Consider the following 19,978-nt stretch of genomic DNA (forward strand, 5'->3'; position numbering starts at 1 on the left):
GGACCACGTTTCCAAAAGAGGAAAAAGTGTTGCATGACTTACCTTTTTTTCTTCTAGATTTAACTTTTTTTGGTTTGCACAGAAACAGTTCAAATAGCCCCAAACCTGAATCTCCCATTTATTCTCACCCAGGTGACTTGCAAGATCTGCAGCTACTGTTGCTCAGTGGAAATGTCAGGCATACCAGCACTGAACCACAGTTTCTGAAGACTCAATTGTAGTATATAAAATGAAGCTTCTTCCTTTAAAAACACTCCTTGTTTCTAGCTTAAAAAAAATAAAAAATAAAAAAGCCTGTGAACTCTGAAAAAATTGCACCAGGTTTAACTACTGAAAATGGATATTCAGAATGTGGCAGCTTGTTAGGAAATATGCCTGGGGAATAGTGAGGATACTGTTTGGAAGACTATTTGGATATAATTAAGAAGAGAGGAAAATACCCTTTCCTTAATTATATTCACATAAGGCATCTACTAAGAGACACTGTCGCTCTGTTTCAAGACCAAGAGACAGACCTGTCAGCAAGCAATTTAAAACGGTACCAAATGTTTAAAAACTGCAAAATGAAACCCAAGGACACATCTTAGATCTACAACAAACTAGAATTTTATAATCTCTAGAAGGCAGAAAAGCCTTATTTATTATGTCCCAGTGGCATCCCATTAAGCAATTCCAGCCTACCTATTTGATCTGATTTAACACCTCAGCAATCTTCAGGATTACCGAAAGCACCACACCAGGCATCTGTTGCTCTGAACCCATTAAACTGCAACTTGTTTTTGCATGTTAGTTACTGAAAGCCTAAGAATTATCTTGAGTAAGATAAATGCTTTCCTGTGCAAATAATCCCTTAACTTTGCCAGTACTGTATTTTTTAAGTTTTAATACCAGCCGTTCAACCACACTTTCTTATAATGCAAAAAATACAAAATAGGATTTGATTTGGGGAGGATCATAAATGTATGTGGCTAGCGCTTTTTGTTGGTCAAAGGCTTCAATGTGCACATCGAGTATCTTCTAAGTGCAGATTTAGATACTACTTCCGTTACATCAGCTAACTGGTGCATTACTGGATCAAGGCTAACAGAGTTGTCATATAAAAAGGCTTGCCCTTGCCCAGAGAGGAAAGCTGCCAGGAATGAGCGGGCTCTCTGGTGGCCATGGCCATGGCAAATCATTCCTCCAGCGTCTTAGGTACTAGTGCTTTTGTCAAAAAAGCACACACACCCCAACCTGTGGACCAAATCCAACAGTTTATTTGCCCAAACTCTCCAAAATGAGAAACAGGTTTGCCTCTTAAATTATTTCTCCACGTTCTTTATAAAATCTTTACAAGCCGCTAAGCAAAGATGAACACCGCGCAGCCCTATGCTACCCTCACGTTGGAGTGCTTCTCAGAAAGACTGACTACTGCAATTCTTATTACGGTCACCAACCATGGTGCCAGACACCTGAAGAGGAAAATACCGTGCTGTAAGCCTTTGGTTGTTGCTTTTGTTGTATCACAGCACATGGTAAAAATATTAACCTTGGATAGCCCCAAGGAGCTTACGCCGCAGCAGAAGGTGGTGAAGATGCTGCTTGTTTAAAACCTCTTCCTTCACGTGAGTGAAAAATGAGATGAAAAAACTTTCCAGGCAGGTTTACTACTTGAAATACGAATTTGCTTGAGGACTGCAGTTTTTCACTGTTCCTTCTATCACTGGTAGGCCGTGGTTGTCGTAGGGTGTGTTGGTGCCCTTTTGACAGCTGCGGTAGGCGGCTGAGATACAAAGTTTTCCACATGCAGCCTGCCTTTCACTTTCTCTCGCTGCATAGATCAGCAGCTCGGCCCCACAGCAGCGCCAAAGCTGAGGCTGCTGTTGTCAGTTTAGCTAATAAGAAAAATGTGTCAGTAAATGGGATGCTCAGCGTTAATTTTATTCTTATTAGGAAGGCAGGAGTTGCCGCAGAGTTTCTAGGAGCTGATTTTACCATGATTGTGGGAGATTATAAAGAAAAGAGAAGAAATAGAAGGATGAACTGTGATACAAACTTCTGACACAGTTTGCGGTCGTCTAAGCAGTCCCGGATAGAGGAGCCAGGAGGTGGGGAGCTACGATAGAGCAAGTCGAGGAAAGAAAAAGCAGCAGCTGCAGTTGCCTCTGCTTCTCAAGCCACGGGGCGGATGTAAGGTGCCGAGGGCGGGCAGCCCCCGGGCTATGAGGGGCGCCCCGGCCCGCACCGCCCGCGAGGGGGGCGGGAAGGCCGGCCGGGGACCAGCCGGCTCCTGGCGGCGGGTAAACGGCTGCCAACGGCCCCTCACGGCGGGCGGGGGAAGGGGGCCGGTAACGGCCCGGCGGGCGGGTTCCTCGCTGCCCTCACCTGGCCCCGGTAACCCTCAGGAACCCGGAGCACGTGAAGCAGCAGCAGCAGCCGCGGCGGGCGGTGCGCGGAGGCGCTGCCTGCGCGGCGAGGGGCGGGGCAGGGAAGGAAGTAATAAACCAGGCGCGATCGCCCCGGCGGTGCTGCCTCCCCCTCGGCGGCGGAGGGAAACGGGGTGTTTGTCCCGGGACGGCACGGCGGAGTGTCCGGTTGTGCTACCGGAGGTGGGGAGCTGGGCTCCGCGCCGTGCCGCGGGGCTCCCCCGTCCCGTCCGGGGAGGGCGGTGCCGAGCTCCGCTCCGCGCCCGCCGCCTCCACCTCGCCCCACCTCGTCGCCGTGCCCGCCCGCCCGCCGGGGAGCGGTGCCGCCTGTCCGCAGCGCCCAGCCGCGGGGGCGAGGGGAGAAGAGGGGAGCAGCGTCGCCCTGCTCCGCCGGAGTTTGCCCGAGAGTTCTCCATGGGGCGCGGCCCCGCCTGAGCACCTGCCGGCAGCCACCGGCTCCCTTCAGCCCTCGACGCCGCTATGGAGAGCCCCGCGGGCGGCAGCGCGGCAGCGGAGCCGGCGCACCCCTGCGCGGAGCCGGAGCCGGGGGCCGCCGGCCGGGCTGAGGCGGCGGCGGGCGGTGGGGAGGCGGCGGCGGAGGTCGGGGCGGCAGCCCCGCGGCGGCGCTGCCTGCGGGCCGTGTACGTGCTGAACGACCCGCCCAAGGGGGGAGCCGGGGCGCGGAGCCCCGAGGCCGGGGCGCGGCAATGCCTGCTGCGGGCCTGTGAGGCCGAGGGAGCCCAGCTCGGCACGGTCAACTTCGGGGAGCTGGACTTCGGGGAGACGGCGGTGCTGGACGCCTTCTACGACGCGGGTGAGCAGGCCGGGCTGAGGCCGGGGCTCGGACTCGCTCCTGCCCGGTGCCACCTTCCCGGGTTGTGTGGGGTCGTGGCCGGCCAGGCTGGGGGAAGCTCGGTAAAGATGTGCCAGAGATGAGGGGGAATAGGGCACATGAACGTGAGAGACACTGAGGGATCGGGGTCTTGAGAAGGGGTGTGGAGACAGGAGGACAGCTGCGAGGGGAACCTCGTGTAGGGGGAGTAAGAGCCCGGTCTTCAGGAGCGTCCTGCATGTAGGCAAGGTGTGAGAAAAAATTCAAGCCCTTACACCGGCTCTTTCAGTCACCGCGGTGCGTTGCTCCAGCAGGACTGTGGCTACTAACCCAGCCTTAAGGAGCAGCAAAACTCCTGCTAGTGCGTTTTGCTAAGAACTGGCTTCCAGCTCCCAGCCATGTTGGTGTCTTAGAGCGAGACATAGCATGAAGACAGCCTCTGATCTGGCTTGGCCAGATGCTTCAGGTCCTCTACTCTAACTCCAGACCTAGACAGTGAAATTGGCTTGCACGTGGCCAGGAACAGAGTGATCCAGCATTGCTCTGAACAAGGATGTGTGGAAGCACACCCTGAGGCAGAAGACTTGTGAGTATTGCCCACCCCGTCTAGGCTCCAGCTGGTGTCTGATGGTTCAAAAGACACGTTGTTTCCTCTCCACTCAAAAAACACCTGGTGGGTTGGGCATTATGGCAGAGCATTGTGAGCTTTTTTTGAGCAAGCAGGGGAAGCCCCTGAATCAATAGGTATCATTAAAACTAAGTAAGGTGAGTATGTGGGCATGTTGCAGGCATGTCTCATATCCGTATGAGCGGTCATTAGGAAACTGGGGGATTCACAGACTCCAGAGAGGGAAAGGACTGTTAAGTCCAAGTTGATGTCTGTCTTTCACAAGAAGGACTTTGTTTTGCTCATGAGATGTGTTAAAGAATACTTCTTAGAATTTTAGTCTTCTTTTAAATTCTCATATGATGATGAGTCCATTTCATCCCCTGATAAGTCACCCAAATATTGAGGAACCTCATGTCCTTTGTTGTTGTTGTTTTTTAACTTCCCGGTCAGGGGATTTTGCTATATCTCTGCTAGCAAGGTTGATAGGTGTGTGTAATAACTATATTCTTTGTGTGTCTTAGTACACAACCATGAACTAGCAATTTCTTTGTATATCTCCAGTATTTTTGTAGCCCTTCTGAAGGTAAGCATAATAGCATGCTAATCAATGCAAAATTATTTCTCTGCTTCTACTAACAGTCCTATTTAATGTATTATGAAAACATCTGCTCTACATTGTACTGAGAGCTTGAGACAGCTATTTAAAATGTTTACTTAGGTTGCCGCATTCTGAAGCGAGTGCCACTTGTCTGGGAATGTGGCCTACCTTTACAGACTTTTGCATTCAAGTCATTAGGACCAAGATAATTTTATCAGTGATTAATATCACTTTGTAACAGTGAAGTGTTACTGGATATTCCTGCAACACTCATATGTCCAGGTTTAGTCAGCAAGTAGTTTAATATTTTTAGTGTCCATTAAAAACTAAGTGAATAGTCTTGTACCAGGAATTATTCCAAAGGAGACTGTTCAAAATAGTCTTTATGTGGATTTATTTCCAGTTTGAGATCAGCCAGGGGGACAACTTTTTAATCTGTGTAATGTATGCCTTTATCTGGCAAACTTTTTGGTCCAAGTATCCTTTAATGATAAGTTACCTGTATTAAGAGAAACTCGAGTGTATTAGCATGAGTCACCTTTATCAACCAGACCTGTAAGCTGTCAAAAAGCAGAGAATTACTTGTCTATATATGCTTTTTTAAAAACCACATTGAATGCATTAGTAGTATTTCAGCATTAATTAATTGTCACAGGTCCCAAGCTAACTGCTGTTAACTGCGATCTTACCCTGAAAATGCAAGCATCTTTAATTAAAAAAAAAACCAAGCTGTTAAGTATAAACAATCATTTTAATAGGGTATTTATTTTGCTTTTCTGTTGTTTTAGTGTTTTAATAAGTAGCTCTTCTAGCATCAACATTTTCAATAGCATTTTTGTTCTTGCACTGCTGCAGTTACTGTCTCTTTTTTAACTGAACATCCCTGTAGTTCCCTTTTATCTTTGTGTTTTTTTTTTTTTTTTTTTAAATAGTCCAGCTGTACTAACATTTGCCCCATCCTCTGGAGTTTTCCCAGTTCCTGTGGTATGTCTAAAACTGATATTCAGAGAAATCCGCAGTCAGAACCTTTAAACTTCTAAAATTTAAGCTTATTATGCTGGGACATTGAGGTGAAGTGTCTTTATCTTAATACTTGCTGCTTCATTTCCTCCTCCTATGTGCTAGAGATGGGGAATTTTTTGGTTCCTTTAACAGTGTCGTGGGGGGTAATTGCATCTTCTTGCTTCATTCTGGAAAGGGACAAAAACTACCCATTACACTTTTCTCTTTATTGTTTTTCTTTCCTTTTTTTTTTCTTTTATCTTTCTGGTATCATCTAGCAGTGGACCTAAATTTCATATTGGATTTTTATTACCATGGGTTTTAAAGTGCCGCCTCTTTTCTTTCAGTTCTCATTTTATATACAATTATTTGTCATTTCTTCCTGAGAACTTTTGTTACGCCCTTCTTGTTTTCTTGTTGTGGGTTCTCCCTGCCTCGTGTTTTTGAATATGTATCCAGCTATTGTCCAAAAATGCTGAATCTTTAGTTGTTCATTTACATGCAACAGTCTTAATCCGCTACCTGGCAATTTCTTTAATCTTTGAAAAATCAGTCCTTTTAAATTTCTATATTTTATAATATAGATTCATCATCACCATGTTATCTTTCCGGAGTATGTTTCAGATTGGGACTGTCAGCAGCTATTCAGTTCTTAATGAACAACAACATTAAGAATGAGTTTTAGTATGAGCAATCCTATGGCTCATGATGAAATTTCTGTATTAGGAAATTACTGTGGGTTTACTTTAAAAAGAAGAAAATCCGAAGAAGTTTTATTGCTGCTTGTGTAAGATATGAAGTAGATGTTTCCTTTACTCAGGATACTTATTATAATGTATATTTACTTTCTGTACACCGTGGGTAGAACCTCGAGAAGTTCTTTGTCTGTTATGACAGTGGGAATTCTCTAGAAGATGCTTGCCCATAGCCATCTCTTGGTTTACTAGTTGGAACCTTAACCAGTATCTATGAATGCTTAAAGGCTGAGCAGTGAGGTCCATCTCATTGTGAATTGTAACGACGGGGTCTTTGTTAATAGTGCTGTCCATTATCCCTTTTTCCCCACTCTCCCTGAAGTTGTAGCCATCTAAAGTAATAAGAGACCCCCCACCCAAGCAAGCTTATCTGTCTTACTTACTATGAATCCATAATATGATTCTTAGGATTGATACTTTTGATGACAAAACCAGCAAACTTTAAGGACAGAGTGCAAAGAAAAAGATCAAGAGGAATCTCTTTTTTTTTTTTCTGTCTGCAGGCAGATTTTCTAGTAGATGATTTTTGAGTAAACCACTGAGAAGAGTGCTGCAAAAACACCTATATTCGATAATAAGAGTACGATGTCTCTTTTTGCCTTGAGTGTACTCATTACTGTCTTCCCATCATTTGAAATCTTCTTGTGAATGGAAGCGTGACTTCTGCCTTTAGTTAGTTATTGCAGACCAGCAGGTAGTGCAGAATGTCCCTGATCTTAAGAAATCACTACACTTTCTAAGATACTTTGCTAAAGAGGAACTACAGCGCTTGCAAGAGCAAACTGACAACAAATTGTGAAATAAGGGCTTGATAACAGAAAGATGAGGTCTCTCTGCTCAGTCTGTGCTAGAAACAAGCTGTCAACAAAGTAATTTGTTATGCATAAAGTGGCTCATGGTATCTACCTAACAGAGAAGCAACAAGGATGCTTGCATACATTGAGTGTATCTCTGGGATGAAAGAGGCGATATTTTCAGACTGAAAGCCACAAATATCAGGCATTAGCAGGAAGTGCTTTTGCACAAAATAAAGGCAATTTTGCACTGGAACAGTGAGCCTTGGCATTAACTGAGTTTTTTTTAAAAAATTCTTCAGAATTATCCCATGGAGAATTGCATGTGTGCACTGTAGTGCATTCATAAACGGCTTAAGAGACATAATGAAAAGGTGAGCGTGGCTTGGTTAGTGGATGTTGCAGGTAGAGTGATTCAGCCTCTTTGTGCTCTTACCATAGCTGCAAAGGATCTTCTGTTCTGGATGCACTAAGGAAGCAAACATGATGTCAGAGTTAAATGTCTGACTTATACCTATGGAAGGGTGATGCTACATAGAAAGAGATGTGGCTTTTACTTGTCTACCTGAAACTGTATCTAGGCTTATTACCTGAAGTGCCACAGTATTTGGCTACGGTGTTAAGTGAGTGAGTGGTCTCTACAGTTGTATGACTTTTGGATGTTCCCATTTTTGCTCTGTGAAATCCTGTTTCTGTAGCTGATCATCCTTTTACCTCATGAGGGATGTATAGCAATCTGTTCTGAGACCTGGAATATTCCTTCCACCACTTGACCACAGCATTTAGAGATGACTGTGGTCACTGAAGTCAGCAGGATGAAAGTCAACTGAAAGGAAGACAAGTTAGAGAGAGACACTGGAGTCCTGAGGAATAAAGTTAGAAGTTTGCCTGAGAAAAATTAGTATTCCTCTGACAATAGAGGAATACTAATTTTAGATCATTTGTAAGTATAGTGGAATATTTTGAAGTCCGTTTCTGTTGTTTTGCTACATATGAACTTTAACCAACACCCTGAATGATAAAGCAGACCCAAAATGCATTGTTTGGTAAATGCATTGTCTGGTATCTGTCTCTGCAGCCCCATCTTCACTCAGAGCTAATGTTAGACTTGGGAGGGGGCCCAGACAGAGACTTGAACATGGGTCCTCCTTGCTTCTGTACTGTAGTTGAACCACTCTTAACATAACTCTAACTTCTTGTCCCTGAAACTCTTCCTCGTGTTACACCATGAAAGGGGAAGGAGGAAATGTGTGTTTTGGATCCTAATTTCCAGGCTCTGGCAGCCACTGAAGGAATCATCATTGCCTGTACCCAGCTGCCTGCCCTGAAGCTCTCTTGCCCTCTGAAGGCCTGTGTCCTCACTTCAGAATTGGCAGGGGTGCTTCCACTTCTTCAGCTCAAAGGCTGGTATGCAGGATACAGTAAACATTTGTCACTAATTTAAGCTAATATATGGCATGGTAACTAGCGTAGCTGAGCTAGAAGCACGTGCTTGTCTTGCTGACTGCTGTGGGCATTGTAATTTCTGACAGGAAGGTGAGAATGACAGCTGAGGGCAATAACTTCTTAAATAAACTTCAACAAACCTTCCTGCTGCAATTTATCTTTGCCCTTGGGTGTGACAGTGAACAGTGGGGAAGGGGTTAAGGGTTAGCTCTCTGATGCTTAGCTCAGCAGGCAGGGTTTGCTGTTTTTCTGAGGAATACTTAATATTTTTTCTTTCTTTTACCTTGCAGCTGGCTCAGTGGCTAGGGGTGTATTTGCTTTAAATCTCAGGAGATGTGTATACCACAGAAAACAGAAATGTGAGGAGAAGCAAACAACCACTTCCAGAATGGGAAGGTGGTAGCTGAGAGGCTAGGGCTGAATAGGTTGGATATTATGCTGCTTTAATACAATAGCAGAGCTATTGGGACCTGATCCTTTATCTCTGTGTGGTACTGCACATGTAGAGCAACTACAGGCATCTCCAGCAAAGCTCTGCATTGTGCTATTGAACTAAATATTCTGATAACAAGACCCTATAATATACCAGTGTCGTAATCCTTTTAAATGGCAGTAATGAGCCTGATGCAGTCCATCAAATCTATATATTATGATGTGACAATACATCTCAGGTCCTGTGACACATGCGTTCGATTCAAGAGGTGTATTTTGCTGTAATGGTATTAGCTGGGGTCAGTTTTGAACATTAAGTCTTCCTGCAGAAATGCTTATTGGCGTTCAGAGATTTGCGTGCTTTCACTCAACAGTGGAGAACAATATTTTTCTACCTGTCACCTGTGAAAAATGGCGTTCTGTCAACCCTGTTGCTTTTTCTGTGTGTAATCTGAAGGCTTTGCTTTGGTTCAACTTGCAGGTGTTCTATGAAATAGCCCTTTCAGTGTCAGTTGAACAAGCTTAGAAACATGCAAATAAATAACCATATATTGGTTATGCAACTAAATAACCATAACTAGGTTAGGTGGAATTCATTAACTTTCCTCTGGTATATTGCCATGGGCCAAATACAAGACCAGAGCTGTATTCAGAGAATGATGATGATGTTAAAACAAAAGAAGAAATATATGTTGATTCTCTAATGGAGAGAGGTTCTGTTTTGTTACTTCTCCTCTGGAGCTAACACCTCTTTTTAGTTGTCATGGGTCATATGGAAAGAAATGCTGACGGTCCAAACCCAGCATGGGTCCCGCCTTCTAATGAAGCTTTGAATGAAGTTGTTTGCACCTCTAAAAATCTGGTGCTAACCATGCAAATTTGGATCTCTTTCATTGTTCCAAGGTGAGATTATATATGTGTGCATGCACCCTCTATGTGAAGTGGCTCATTTCTGTGCCATGACTTTTTGGATAAAGGGAAAAAAATTAGGAATGCAGTTCTCCTTTTCATGTTCTTCCCTCTGCATGAAACTTACTTGCATGAAAAAAAAAAAGAAACCAAAACAATAACAAAACCAAAAAACAACTCAACCTACAACTGTCCATTTTCTCTGCTTGTCTTTTTCTGCTTCTGAGCTTAAATATTAAATCTGAGAAGGCTTCCCAGAATGTGTGAACCCTGTGTCACTGAGCTTTGTAGCTAGGAACACATCAGATGATTTCTAGTTGCTGAATCAGCTAAGAATGAATCTTCTCCCTGAATGAAGTATGAATTGTGTGTGTTTCAGTTTTCTTTTAATTTACTCTGCAAGTAATATTTTTCACTGTATGATTAAAAGTCTTATTGATTTTTTTTTTTTACTAAATAGACTTAGTTACACAGGAGCTTTTATACCCATTACAGCCATTTTAAATTATTTAGAAAATGTGAACATTTAGGGTTATTCTGAAGAGGTGAATGAATGCATCTATCTTGAGCTGCCTTTGATCTGAAGACCAATTATTGCGACATTTAAGGCCCCTGAAAACACTGCAGTTAAGGTGTTTTTTGTTTTTTAAATATTGCTTAAATGTTTTTTTTGGGGGGGGGAAATGAAACTCTTCTGCAGCATTTTCTGGAACTCTTCATATAAATAAATGTTGTTCTGTTTACTGATAGGAGTTAAAAAAATGTGCTGGCTATACATACCAGTCAGTGAATTCTAAAGGTTACTCTTTTTTGTTTTGTTTAAGAATGATATGCAAACATATTTTTCAATATAGTTCCTAAGTCATTCTGAAGGAATCTGCTGTGCCATTTGTCCATGAGACATTGGCAAGCAGATTTCTGGCCCTGATTTGTTGCATTTCAAGCTGCCTGTCAGTGACATCAGAGCTTCTGAAAAGAAACTGTACCTGTGGTTGTGACAGACAACCTGGGTGGGCACAGGAGGCTGCTTATGTGGAGCCTGGTTCCTGGCCACTCATCTCCTTTGCAGCGATTGTATGCTTGTTCAGTCATGCTGTGCTGTGTGTAGCATATGCTTTGTAGGTTTAAGAGGTTTTTCTCTAAGACCTGAGGTCACAAAATTGAGGTTAAAAAACAGAAATATGTGCTTATGTGGGTTAATTACATAGCTTTAATTTCCATCCTCCCATGAAACAGACAAATTATGGTAGATATGTGGTAGCACATTTTATGTTCTGCAGTCATGTCCTGCTTTTGTCTGTGTAATCATGCATTGCTTTTTAAATCGTCAAAATACACTTGGATGTCAACAAATGTTGATGTGTTCCCTAGTTAAAAAGTAACTAATGTTCCTGGTTTGCAGATATAGAAGCTTACGGTAGAGCTCTTCTGATGTGTAAGGAGTTGGTGCGTAACTCGGGTGAGAACTCCAGACTGTTTGGCTTCCTCTGTATTATGCTTATAAGCTGGCCTCAAGTTCAAACTGGCTGCTATCCCCGTTGGCTGCAGACCTGCGCTCAACTGATACTCGGGGCATGCCGCTACTTTGACGCACATGGAGGAGCAGACTCAGTGGTGGCTGCTTGGCCTCGCTGCTGCCTCCTTTCACACTGCAGTGATGTTACGTGGCTGAAATTAGGTGGTCAAGACAGGTGTAGGGTCTTTCTTAGGAGGACCTCAATGTGGTTTGCCACTTGCAGGTGAAATTTGTGAACGTGGTAGGCTCCATTTGCCTTGCACTTCAGCAGGGATGTGAATCGCTTTAGCCTCGGGCTACCTTTGGACAGCAATATGTGTGCCTGAGGCTGAGCCAGGGGAGAGCGCGCAGCTGTTGCTTTATTCTGCTCCTTGGCACAGGCTTTCTATAAACAGTGTAGCTTTGGTCTCTTGCTGAGGTCAGTGAGATTCAGCTGGAAGCTGATGGGCCAGACATGTCCCACAGTATGATTTCACCTAGCCTATCTTCTTTCTCTCAGGAATGCTGCAAGTACCTTCACCTTTTCCTGGGAGGTTGGGATGGCTATCGAGGCATGTTAGGAGCAAAAGCTGCATCACGGTAGTCTGTGAGGAGGGACCCAAGGCTGTGACATGAATTCTGATGCTTAAAAGTATTGGATCACTGCGTCATGATAAACTGTGCTTGCATTTTTGATCCTTTGTAGTATTCAGCCTGACAGAGTAAATGATTCTGCTGTGGTGTTCAAGGTGGTAGAACTGAAACTTTTCAGAAATTCTCTGGTAAAGCTTCTGAGCGTTTAAACTTTGGTTTAAGTCAGTAGCTCACCAAGAGTTTTGCCTTGGAGCTCAAAGCCAAACTGGATTCATAACTTTAAAAAAACGTACCCCAGCTTTTATTACATGGAAAGTACATGGTTCCAGCCTTGGTAAGCATCATCTTTCATTGACTGAAGCTGTCTCTGATGGCAGGCACAAGTCCAAAACAGTAATGACACTGTTAAGACTACATCCCTAGCTTTCTGCTGATCTGGGGTGGTATAGCTAAATCCAGTATTAAGGGAAGCACTCTAGTTTGTTATAGCTGAACTGTGTGCATATAGTTCTCTATACTGTAGTATATACTGCATTTATGCTTAAATTACGTTTAAAATTTCTTCAGTATCTCTCTAAAGTAAGAAACAAAGGGCAGTTGTAAATAGAATAATCTTGAAGTGCTTTTTAGCCCTGTTTCATTCAGTATAATCGTTTATGTTTCATTTTGATTCAAGGTACGGAAGGAAATGTCTAGACGCTCTTCTGTTCATGGTTTTTTCTTCTGTTTAGGAGAACATGCCTTCATGCAGGGAACTGTAGCTCAACCATTGGTGGTCACTGGCCTCTGAACAATTTGAGAAATGTTGTTCACATAATGTCTAAAGCTTTTGAAGTCTTAAGTCCAAAACACATTAGTTCTGGAAAACAAACAAACTCCCATGTAAATCAACATGATAATGCGCTTTCCCTGACATTCTTTCGTTACCCACTGGTGTCAGCATTGCTTTCCATGAACTGTTGTACTCCATTGCCTCCAGGCCTGTCAAAAACAGACTTATAGATTCATGAAACTGATTGTGGGGAAAATAACAGGGGAGGTACTTGATTTACCATGGGGATAGTGACTTATTTGCCACTTGATTGCCAGCCCCTCTTCTCCCCTCTGCTTTAAATTTATTACAAATGTTTAGTAGCTAATTCAGCCAGAAGAACTTGTATTGAATGAAGTGTCTTTGCCTTAGCAGTCACAGAAAGGCTGCAGGTTTTGTCTAATGCAGAAAAATATCTGCCCCTAATAATTTCACTTGGGTGAGGCTAGCTGCATTAACTGTTCTGTTGCTGCCTTTCACTCACAGCAGTTGAAGAAAGAAAAAAAGATTTAAAAAAATATTTTTTTTTTAAATTCTGCTGATTTGTGTGTATGTTGTAAATTTCTTGTTAGTTTTGCCTTTGCTCTGAGAGTGACAAGATGAAACTGGAGTTGGGAATTGGTAAATGAAAACAGTACAAGGCTGAATTCTGTCTGTGTGTTGCTTTCCAACAATACTAAACCAGTCATCTCTGCTGCTTTAATCTTAGTCAATAATAAAAATTTGCAGGAAAAGAGCTAATGTTTACAGTGGTCTTACTGTTTGGCACTAGGCTTCCTTACTTAGCAGAACTTCTGTGTGCACAATCCTGTTTAACAGAGTAACTGTCTGTTTTTATCAGCATCATCTCTCTTCTCTGGAATAGAGTTTTGTTTCACATATTTTCTTTGTAAATGGATGCTTGACATGCTTCAGTCCTTTTAACCCAGTTTGAGAAAAGGACATGGTTACCAAGCTCAAAGCCAGACATTGTGCCTGTTCCTACTGCTGCTGTTCATGGTCCTTGAGGTAACTGTCAAATTATGGGTTGTTGTCAGGTGGAGAAAGTATCTGAATCAGAATGAAAGGGAGTCTGAAAATGGTTGAGATAGGATTTTTGGTTTCATGGCAATTAAATTTCAGAGTTGGTAAACTTACCTTTTTGCTTATTATAATAACTATGGAACAAACTAGGTAAGTCTTCATATTGTTTTTGGAAAACCAGAAACTGTCTTGACTTTCTGGCTTGCAATCAAGGCAAAAAAAAAAGCTTGATTATTTTATTCTTATTATTTTTTTACCCTTTAATGCCTCTTCAGATTCCTTGTTTTGCAGTAATGATTGCCTCTGAGAAGATATATTATAGCTCCTGAGAAGAATAGCAAGTTAATCTCCAAAATACCAAAAGTTAAGGAAAATTTTAAAGGTGGATATTCAGAATTTAGGGTCTTAGATCCTCCCACCATGACACATTCACAAGGTACAGATTAGCAATGTACTGTTGATCCTCTTTCTTCAATATGACTTCAAATTTGAGTTTCTACCTTATAGTCCCTGAAAGTGGTGGCAGTTGCTATTCTGTTCTGTCTCATAAATCTGTGGGGCCTCAGATCTGACTATGGTAGTTGCACAACCCTAACTTTGACTTGTGTTTTATCAAAGCTGATGAAGCTTGAAGGATTCATGAAAAATGAATGCTGCAATGTGTCAAATGGATCCCTTCCTCCTTCTGGAACATATGCTGCTGTTCATGAAAATACTCACTGTTGTCATATTCCCAGAACAGTTTTAACAAGTAATTTGAAAAATATGCCGATTTAGTCTTGTTTTGCAAGCCTAGTACTCAATTCCAGCTAGTAAACAGCAGCCAAACTCTAGTTCCAAAGGGAGAAGCAGAAAATGCCAGCTTTCAACAGCATTTGACATTGTCTGATAGCCTTGGTGTCTGATAGTCATACTGCAGTCCGGAACACAGTAAAGATGGTTCTAAAGGTGCGGAGGCAACCTTGTGGCTGGCCTGGCCACAAACAAGAACTGTGCTGTAAAAGCACAGACCCAGTTTTCTGGCTTGGACCATAACTACGTGACAGTCTGTCAGAGCACCGACTCTGGGTATTCTCCAGCAGAATTCAGTGAATGTGACTAGTAACATCCTTTCTTTGGAAGCAGAGTAACGCAGTGAACTACATTCTGTCTTCTTGCATATTTCTGAGGTTGGTAATAAGATGATCATGAGATGTATTCAGTTACCAAACAGCATCCCAGTGATGTTGATTTTTTTTTTTTTACATAGAGTCTGTTACAGTTAATACCATTGCTGTGATTACGAGAACTTAATCTTTGAATGAAGGCTAGTTTAGTCAAGTGAAATCAGGCAATATCAGAACTGATGGGAAGGTTCTGCTGATAAATGCTGAAGGTATGTAGCCCATGTGGATCAAAACACCTCAGGACTCTGTACAGGGCTTGGATAACCTGATACCACAAATTTCCAAAATATTTTCTTAGAAACTGTTTGCCATCTGAAAACTTCACTGCAGGAATTAATGTATTTCTTTTTTCCTTACTGCATCTGAAACTGTGCTTGTAAAACTAGCACATGGACTCTAGTGATATAAAATTCAGTGTTCTCCCTGCTCTGTGGCTCAAGCCTTCCTTACAGGAATAGGCCTGTAAGTCTTTCCAACCATTTGCAATTGGCTTTTTCTGCCAGTTTAAAGTTGTAAACTAATTTTCAGAGTGACCAATATAACAAACATAAGGCTTTTTTTACTACAGGATTCTGATCTGTGAATTATAATATAGTATACTGTGGTCACCGGGGCAATGCAGAGAAGTGGTCCTAGGGTGAATATGCATGAACCTGGGGTAAAGCAGTTTGTCTTAGTGTTATGGTTCAGCACCCATCCTCTCTGCAGAAGGTGCAATATGCAGAATTCAGAACTCTTCAAAAGGGAAAATTTGCTTAGTAGAAAAACTTGCACATTAATAAAGATGCTCACTGCTTCTGCAACCCTGCACCCACCCCCCACCCCTCACCGCCCTTTTTGGTTTTTTTTTTTTGTTTTATTTTTATCCTTTGCTGATCATCCCTAAATCTGACTATGGCCTTTCCCCACAATATGAAGAAAAGGATGCTCCATCAAGAAGTGCAAGAGATTTCATGAAGTCTGTTTGGTACTTTGGACAATGAAAATACTCAGACTGCAGATTTGACCAGCAGTGTAAAAACTTCAGCTGTGGATTCAGCTGTGTGGTAAATAGAATGTTGCAAGAAATCAGCTTCAGAACAATACTTGTAGAGTTAAATTTACAAGGAAAAAGCTAATCTATCTTTGGATTTATTAAAAAGAGAAGAAATACACCATTGAATACTTAAACTGAGATATTGTCAGCATACCTGCTGGGATTCATCTTGTGATAACTATACATATGTGTATTTTGAGTGAGCCAGCCTACATTTAATAAATGCTGGAGCCCATGTTTAGAGGCTTATTTTAAAATCACAATTTGATGTGATTCATTGTGTCTGATGAATCACAATTTGGAAGTACTAATATTCCTCTGACTAGAGAGATCCTATGGTGATTAGCTTTGGGTATCTTACTTTTACTTATCTTAGTTAAAGTAGAGAAATCTAGAATGGGTCTGCTGTGATAACAAACAAGCTGTGTTCATGCTTAATATTCCCTATCTATTTGCTGGAAGTAATGATGTTTACTGTATTTATAGAACAGTTAAAGATTAAGTAGATAATGGTTGTGACTTGCTTTGGAAAGGCCAGCTTCTACTGAAATTCTAGTTTTTATTGATCACTACTTAGTGCCTTTTTTAAATGAATGTTGCCCATTTTTGAAATTAGTGTTCAGTAGTACTGTTAACAGGAAAGTTAAAAATAGCAGATTGAATCCACATCTGCCCAGTATCCAGAGTATTAGATCAAGAACTCTATATCTATATGTGAGTGCAAGTCTCTTGGCTCACAGAGGATGCTGTGGCTTTACGTAAACTTTATTGCCATTTGCATTTTAATAATGCTGCCTTTCCTCCGTTAACATTTTCTCTGTGCATAATTTATTGTGCTTTTACGTGGGTCCTAAATGACAGTCTGAAAGTCTATCAACATAAAGAGGAAATCTGTAATCTAGTTATGAGGTGGGATACCCTAGTTTGGTATGTACAAGTTCCCAGTGCTAATGATGATGCTGTATCTTGATGTTTCTTTTTTAAAAAAGTATTTGGGAAAAATAAGAGATTCAGAGTAGGAAAGTCATTTATCTTTGTATGCTATATTTTTAATTCTTAAAAGAATAGAGGTCTTAGCTTAACCCAGACTTATGAACTTTAGTGTGCTGAAATCTTCTTCCTTTCCACTGTAGTGCCTTTTATTTTGATTACTTATATCTTACATTTCTTTGGGCAGAAGAGAAAGCTCCGCATGATTTTAGTTTTTCAAATGTTTTTGATATATGTTGTTGGCCAGTGTGTGACCTATTGGAGATGTGTGGATTTGGCACGTTTTTTCTGCTCCCCAGCCAAGGTATTCAACATTAAATGATGGGTGACTTTCAAGTGGTTTAGTTTGGATAAATGTCTAAAAGTTTGGAGCTTATGTAAACCTTCTTGGCCTAGAAATTGATTTGCCTGCAGTTGGGGAGGAAGGGACAGCCTTTCTTGTTGAATTTCCTACTCTCTTAATTTCACTTAGGCCAGAGTATCCTGTAAGCAATCTTTTTTTTTTTTTTTTTATACTTCATTCCCTTTCATTGCCTTTTATGACCCAGTGTAGGAAAAGTTAAATAAAGTTCACCTTTCTCATTTTTTCCCCCAAACTACAGGCAAGGTTCAAATTAGGTTCAGGTTTGGGGTGTTCTTTCTTTACGCTCTCTCAACTGGCTAGTTCAGCTCTAGTAAACATTGCAGTGGAAATAGTCTCATGTGACACTTGGCACACTGCTAGTGCAGCAGACAAGTGTGAAGCACCTATTTCTAATTTACTCCATGGCTTCTTTTCTTCTCTGCTATTAAATAGGGCAGAGAGCTAACAAATTCTGTAGAATTAGTAGGCTCTTTGGCTTGCAGAGAGATTTTAGGAAATAATGTTATCCTTAATGACCCAGCATAGTGAGAAGTATGATGTGAGACATCTACTCATTATGGCTGTCTAGCATCTATGCCAAAACTTTTAATACACTAAGAGTATATAAACAGGGAAAATGATTGAACAGGTATCTTTCTCAGATCATCTGTGATGGGTAAGTATTTTTGTAGTGTCCTGGATACATAGATTTGGAAGCCTTTTTCAATGAGTGATAGCAAATTTGGGAAAAAGTGGCCAGTGAGTGACTTCTGGAATCTTCATTTGCCTTATGTCTGTGAATAATAAAAAGGGAAACAAATGTACATTATTTAAATACTCTGAAAAGTTCTGAATACTGCTTCCTTAGTATTCATTTGGGTATAAAGATTGAATGAGCACATGGGAAGTGCAAATATCTGTCGTCTGAGGTAGGATTCAGGCATATTGATTGCTCTGTAGATGCTTAGCTGTTTTACAGATTGAATATTACAGTTGCTAAATCAGAGACTGTTTGAGTTGTAACTCACTGAGGTACAATTGGAAGACAGAAGAGAATAGCTTAGGTAACATATGAGGAATTTTCTTCTCTCTAAAGGCATTGGGTTTGTTGCAAACTACCTTTAAAATGAGGGCTATTTTTCAAAGCCACTTTTTGTATTCTAGTAGGGTATTTTGATTTTTTTTTTCCCCCCTTGCTGAAAATCAGAATCTTAATAACTGCATGGTCATGAAGTCCATCTCTGAAATCTCAGTTTATGTGACTAGGCTAGCATCACACAGAAGCTGTGGAGTAGAAAGAAGCAGGGGTAGAGTTCAGTTTTGTAGGTGAGCATTCAGATGCTTAAGCTGTGATGCTGCCGTTTCTCTTCCTGCACTCTAGTCAGCCTCTGCTCATCTTCAGCAGCCACTGAGGTGGGTGGGAACTGCCTTGTTCACCACATACCCCACAGTTGCTTGTCTGCTATGAGCTGTGGTGTTTAAAAGTTTCTTAGAATGTTAAGATTCTTCAGCATATTTTTTTTTAAAAAAGGTAGTGAGTATAGAGTATTTCACACTATATATTGGCTTTCTAAAGGAAGGCTTGTTTTTTCTGAAACTTGCAATGATTAGTAGTTGTTGGTTTTTACATTATACATGGTCAAATGATGGACGTCAACCTGTGACAGCAAATTGCTGTAGTTTGCCTTTTTTCATTTTTCTTCTGTTGGGTGCATGCTTACAAGGTTTAAATAACAGCCACTGTAAATTTCAGTACTTTGGCACTGAAGAAATATGATTATAAAACAGGTGGGTGCCCATATCTAAGAGGAGTTTGTGTGTGTACTGTCTCAGCCCAGTCTTTTCTACTACTTACAGAATCTGTTTTTTTTTTTAGTTACAGATGCAAGTGTGTTTTATTATATGATACATAAAACGTGAGTTTTCATGAAACTAAGTTTTTAACCTTTATTTCAATTGTTTTGAAGTCTAACAGTTTCTTGAAGTACTTTTCCAGGAGGCTAGCTGATACCACTCACAGGACTGATTAGCTGCAGTGACAAAGTGCTAACACAGTAGCAGATAGAAGCAAAGTTAGGCAGAAATTGTCAAGTTAAATGTAGATTGAGGAATAAGGGGAGGATAGAATGGGAAGAGAGAGAATCAGAGGCCATGGGTCATGGGAAGGGTGTAGGAGTTGCAGGCAGGGATAAGCATTCATCTGCCTGAGCCGTGAAACTGTTCAAATGGTTAAGATCCATGTGTTGAGATCTGTCTCAATTTCTAACCCAGGAGCTTGAAGGCTGCAATTTTACAAAGAAATGGTATAAATATTGATATCTTGTGCATGTCACAACTTTCAGAATTCATTTATTAGCAGTGTCCAGACCTTGGCAGGACTCCATCTGATCTGATTGTTGTTGGTAACTAAAGATCTGTGACTTTCATTGTGGTCCCAGACTGGGTAGTTTTTTACAATCCTTCCTCAAAGAAGGGTGGCTGTGCAAAGGGGTGTGTACTGGGTTGAGTTTCCAGTGACAGTGTGTGCAGATGTTCTTTTTTATTTTACTGTGATCTCTCACACCACTGTGAGTTAGCTCCCTCAGACTTGTGAGGTTCTGGGAACCACGCAGGCTCAAGCTATGGTATGAAAACAAAAAACGGTGAAGTGTTACTAGCTTTAGTATGGACATCATTGCCTTACGGTGAAAAGTGGTGCTTCTGTTTGGCTTGCAGGTGATTTTACTGAGAATTTAAC

At 41.6% G+C, this 19,978-nt stretch overlaps 1 protein-coding gene across 1 annotated transcript in view; it reads left to right on the top strand.

The window, feature by feature from the left end:
- Nucleotides 1-2,465: 2,465 nt before the first annotated feature.
- Nucleotides 2,466-19,978, top strand: part of MAP3K15 (mitogen-activated protein kinase kinase kinase 15) — a 97,652-nt gene continuing 80,139 nt past the window's right edge. Inside the window, exon 1 of the mRNA XM_064474582.1 lies at nucleotides 2,466-3,219. Coding sequence (XP_064330652.1) covers nucleotides 2,886-3,219 — 334 coding nt within the window. The 5' untranslated portion in view covers nucleotides 2,466-2,885. The remainder of the gene's footprint in view (nucleotides 3,220-19,978) is intronic.

Source organism: Phalacrocorax carbo, chromosome 1, assembly GCF_963921805.1.
Source record: "Phalacrocorax carbo chromosome 1, bPhaCar2.1, whole genome shotgun sequence".
Lineage (NCBI taxonomy): Eukaryota > Metazoa > Chordata > Aves > Suliformes > Phalacrocoracidae > Phalacrocorax > Phalacrocorax carbo.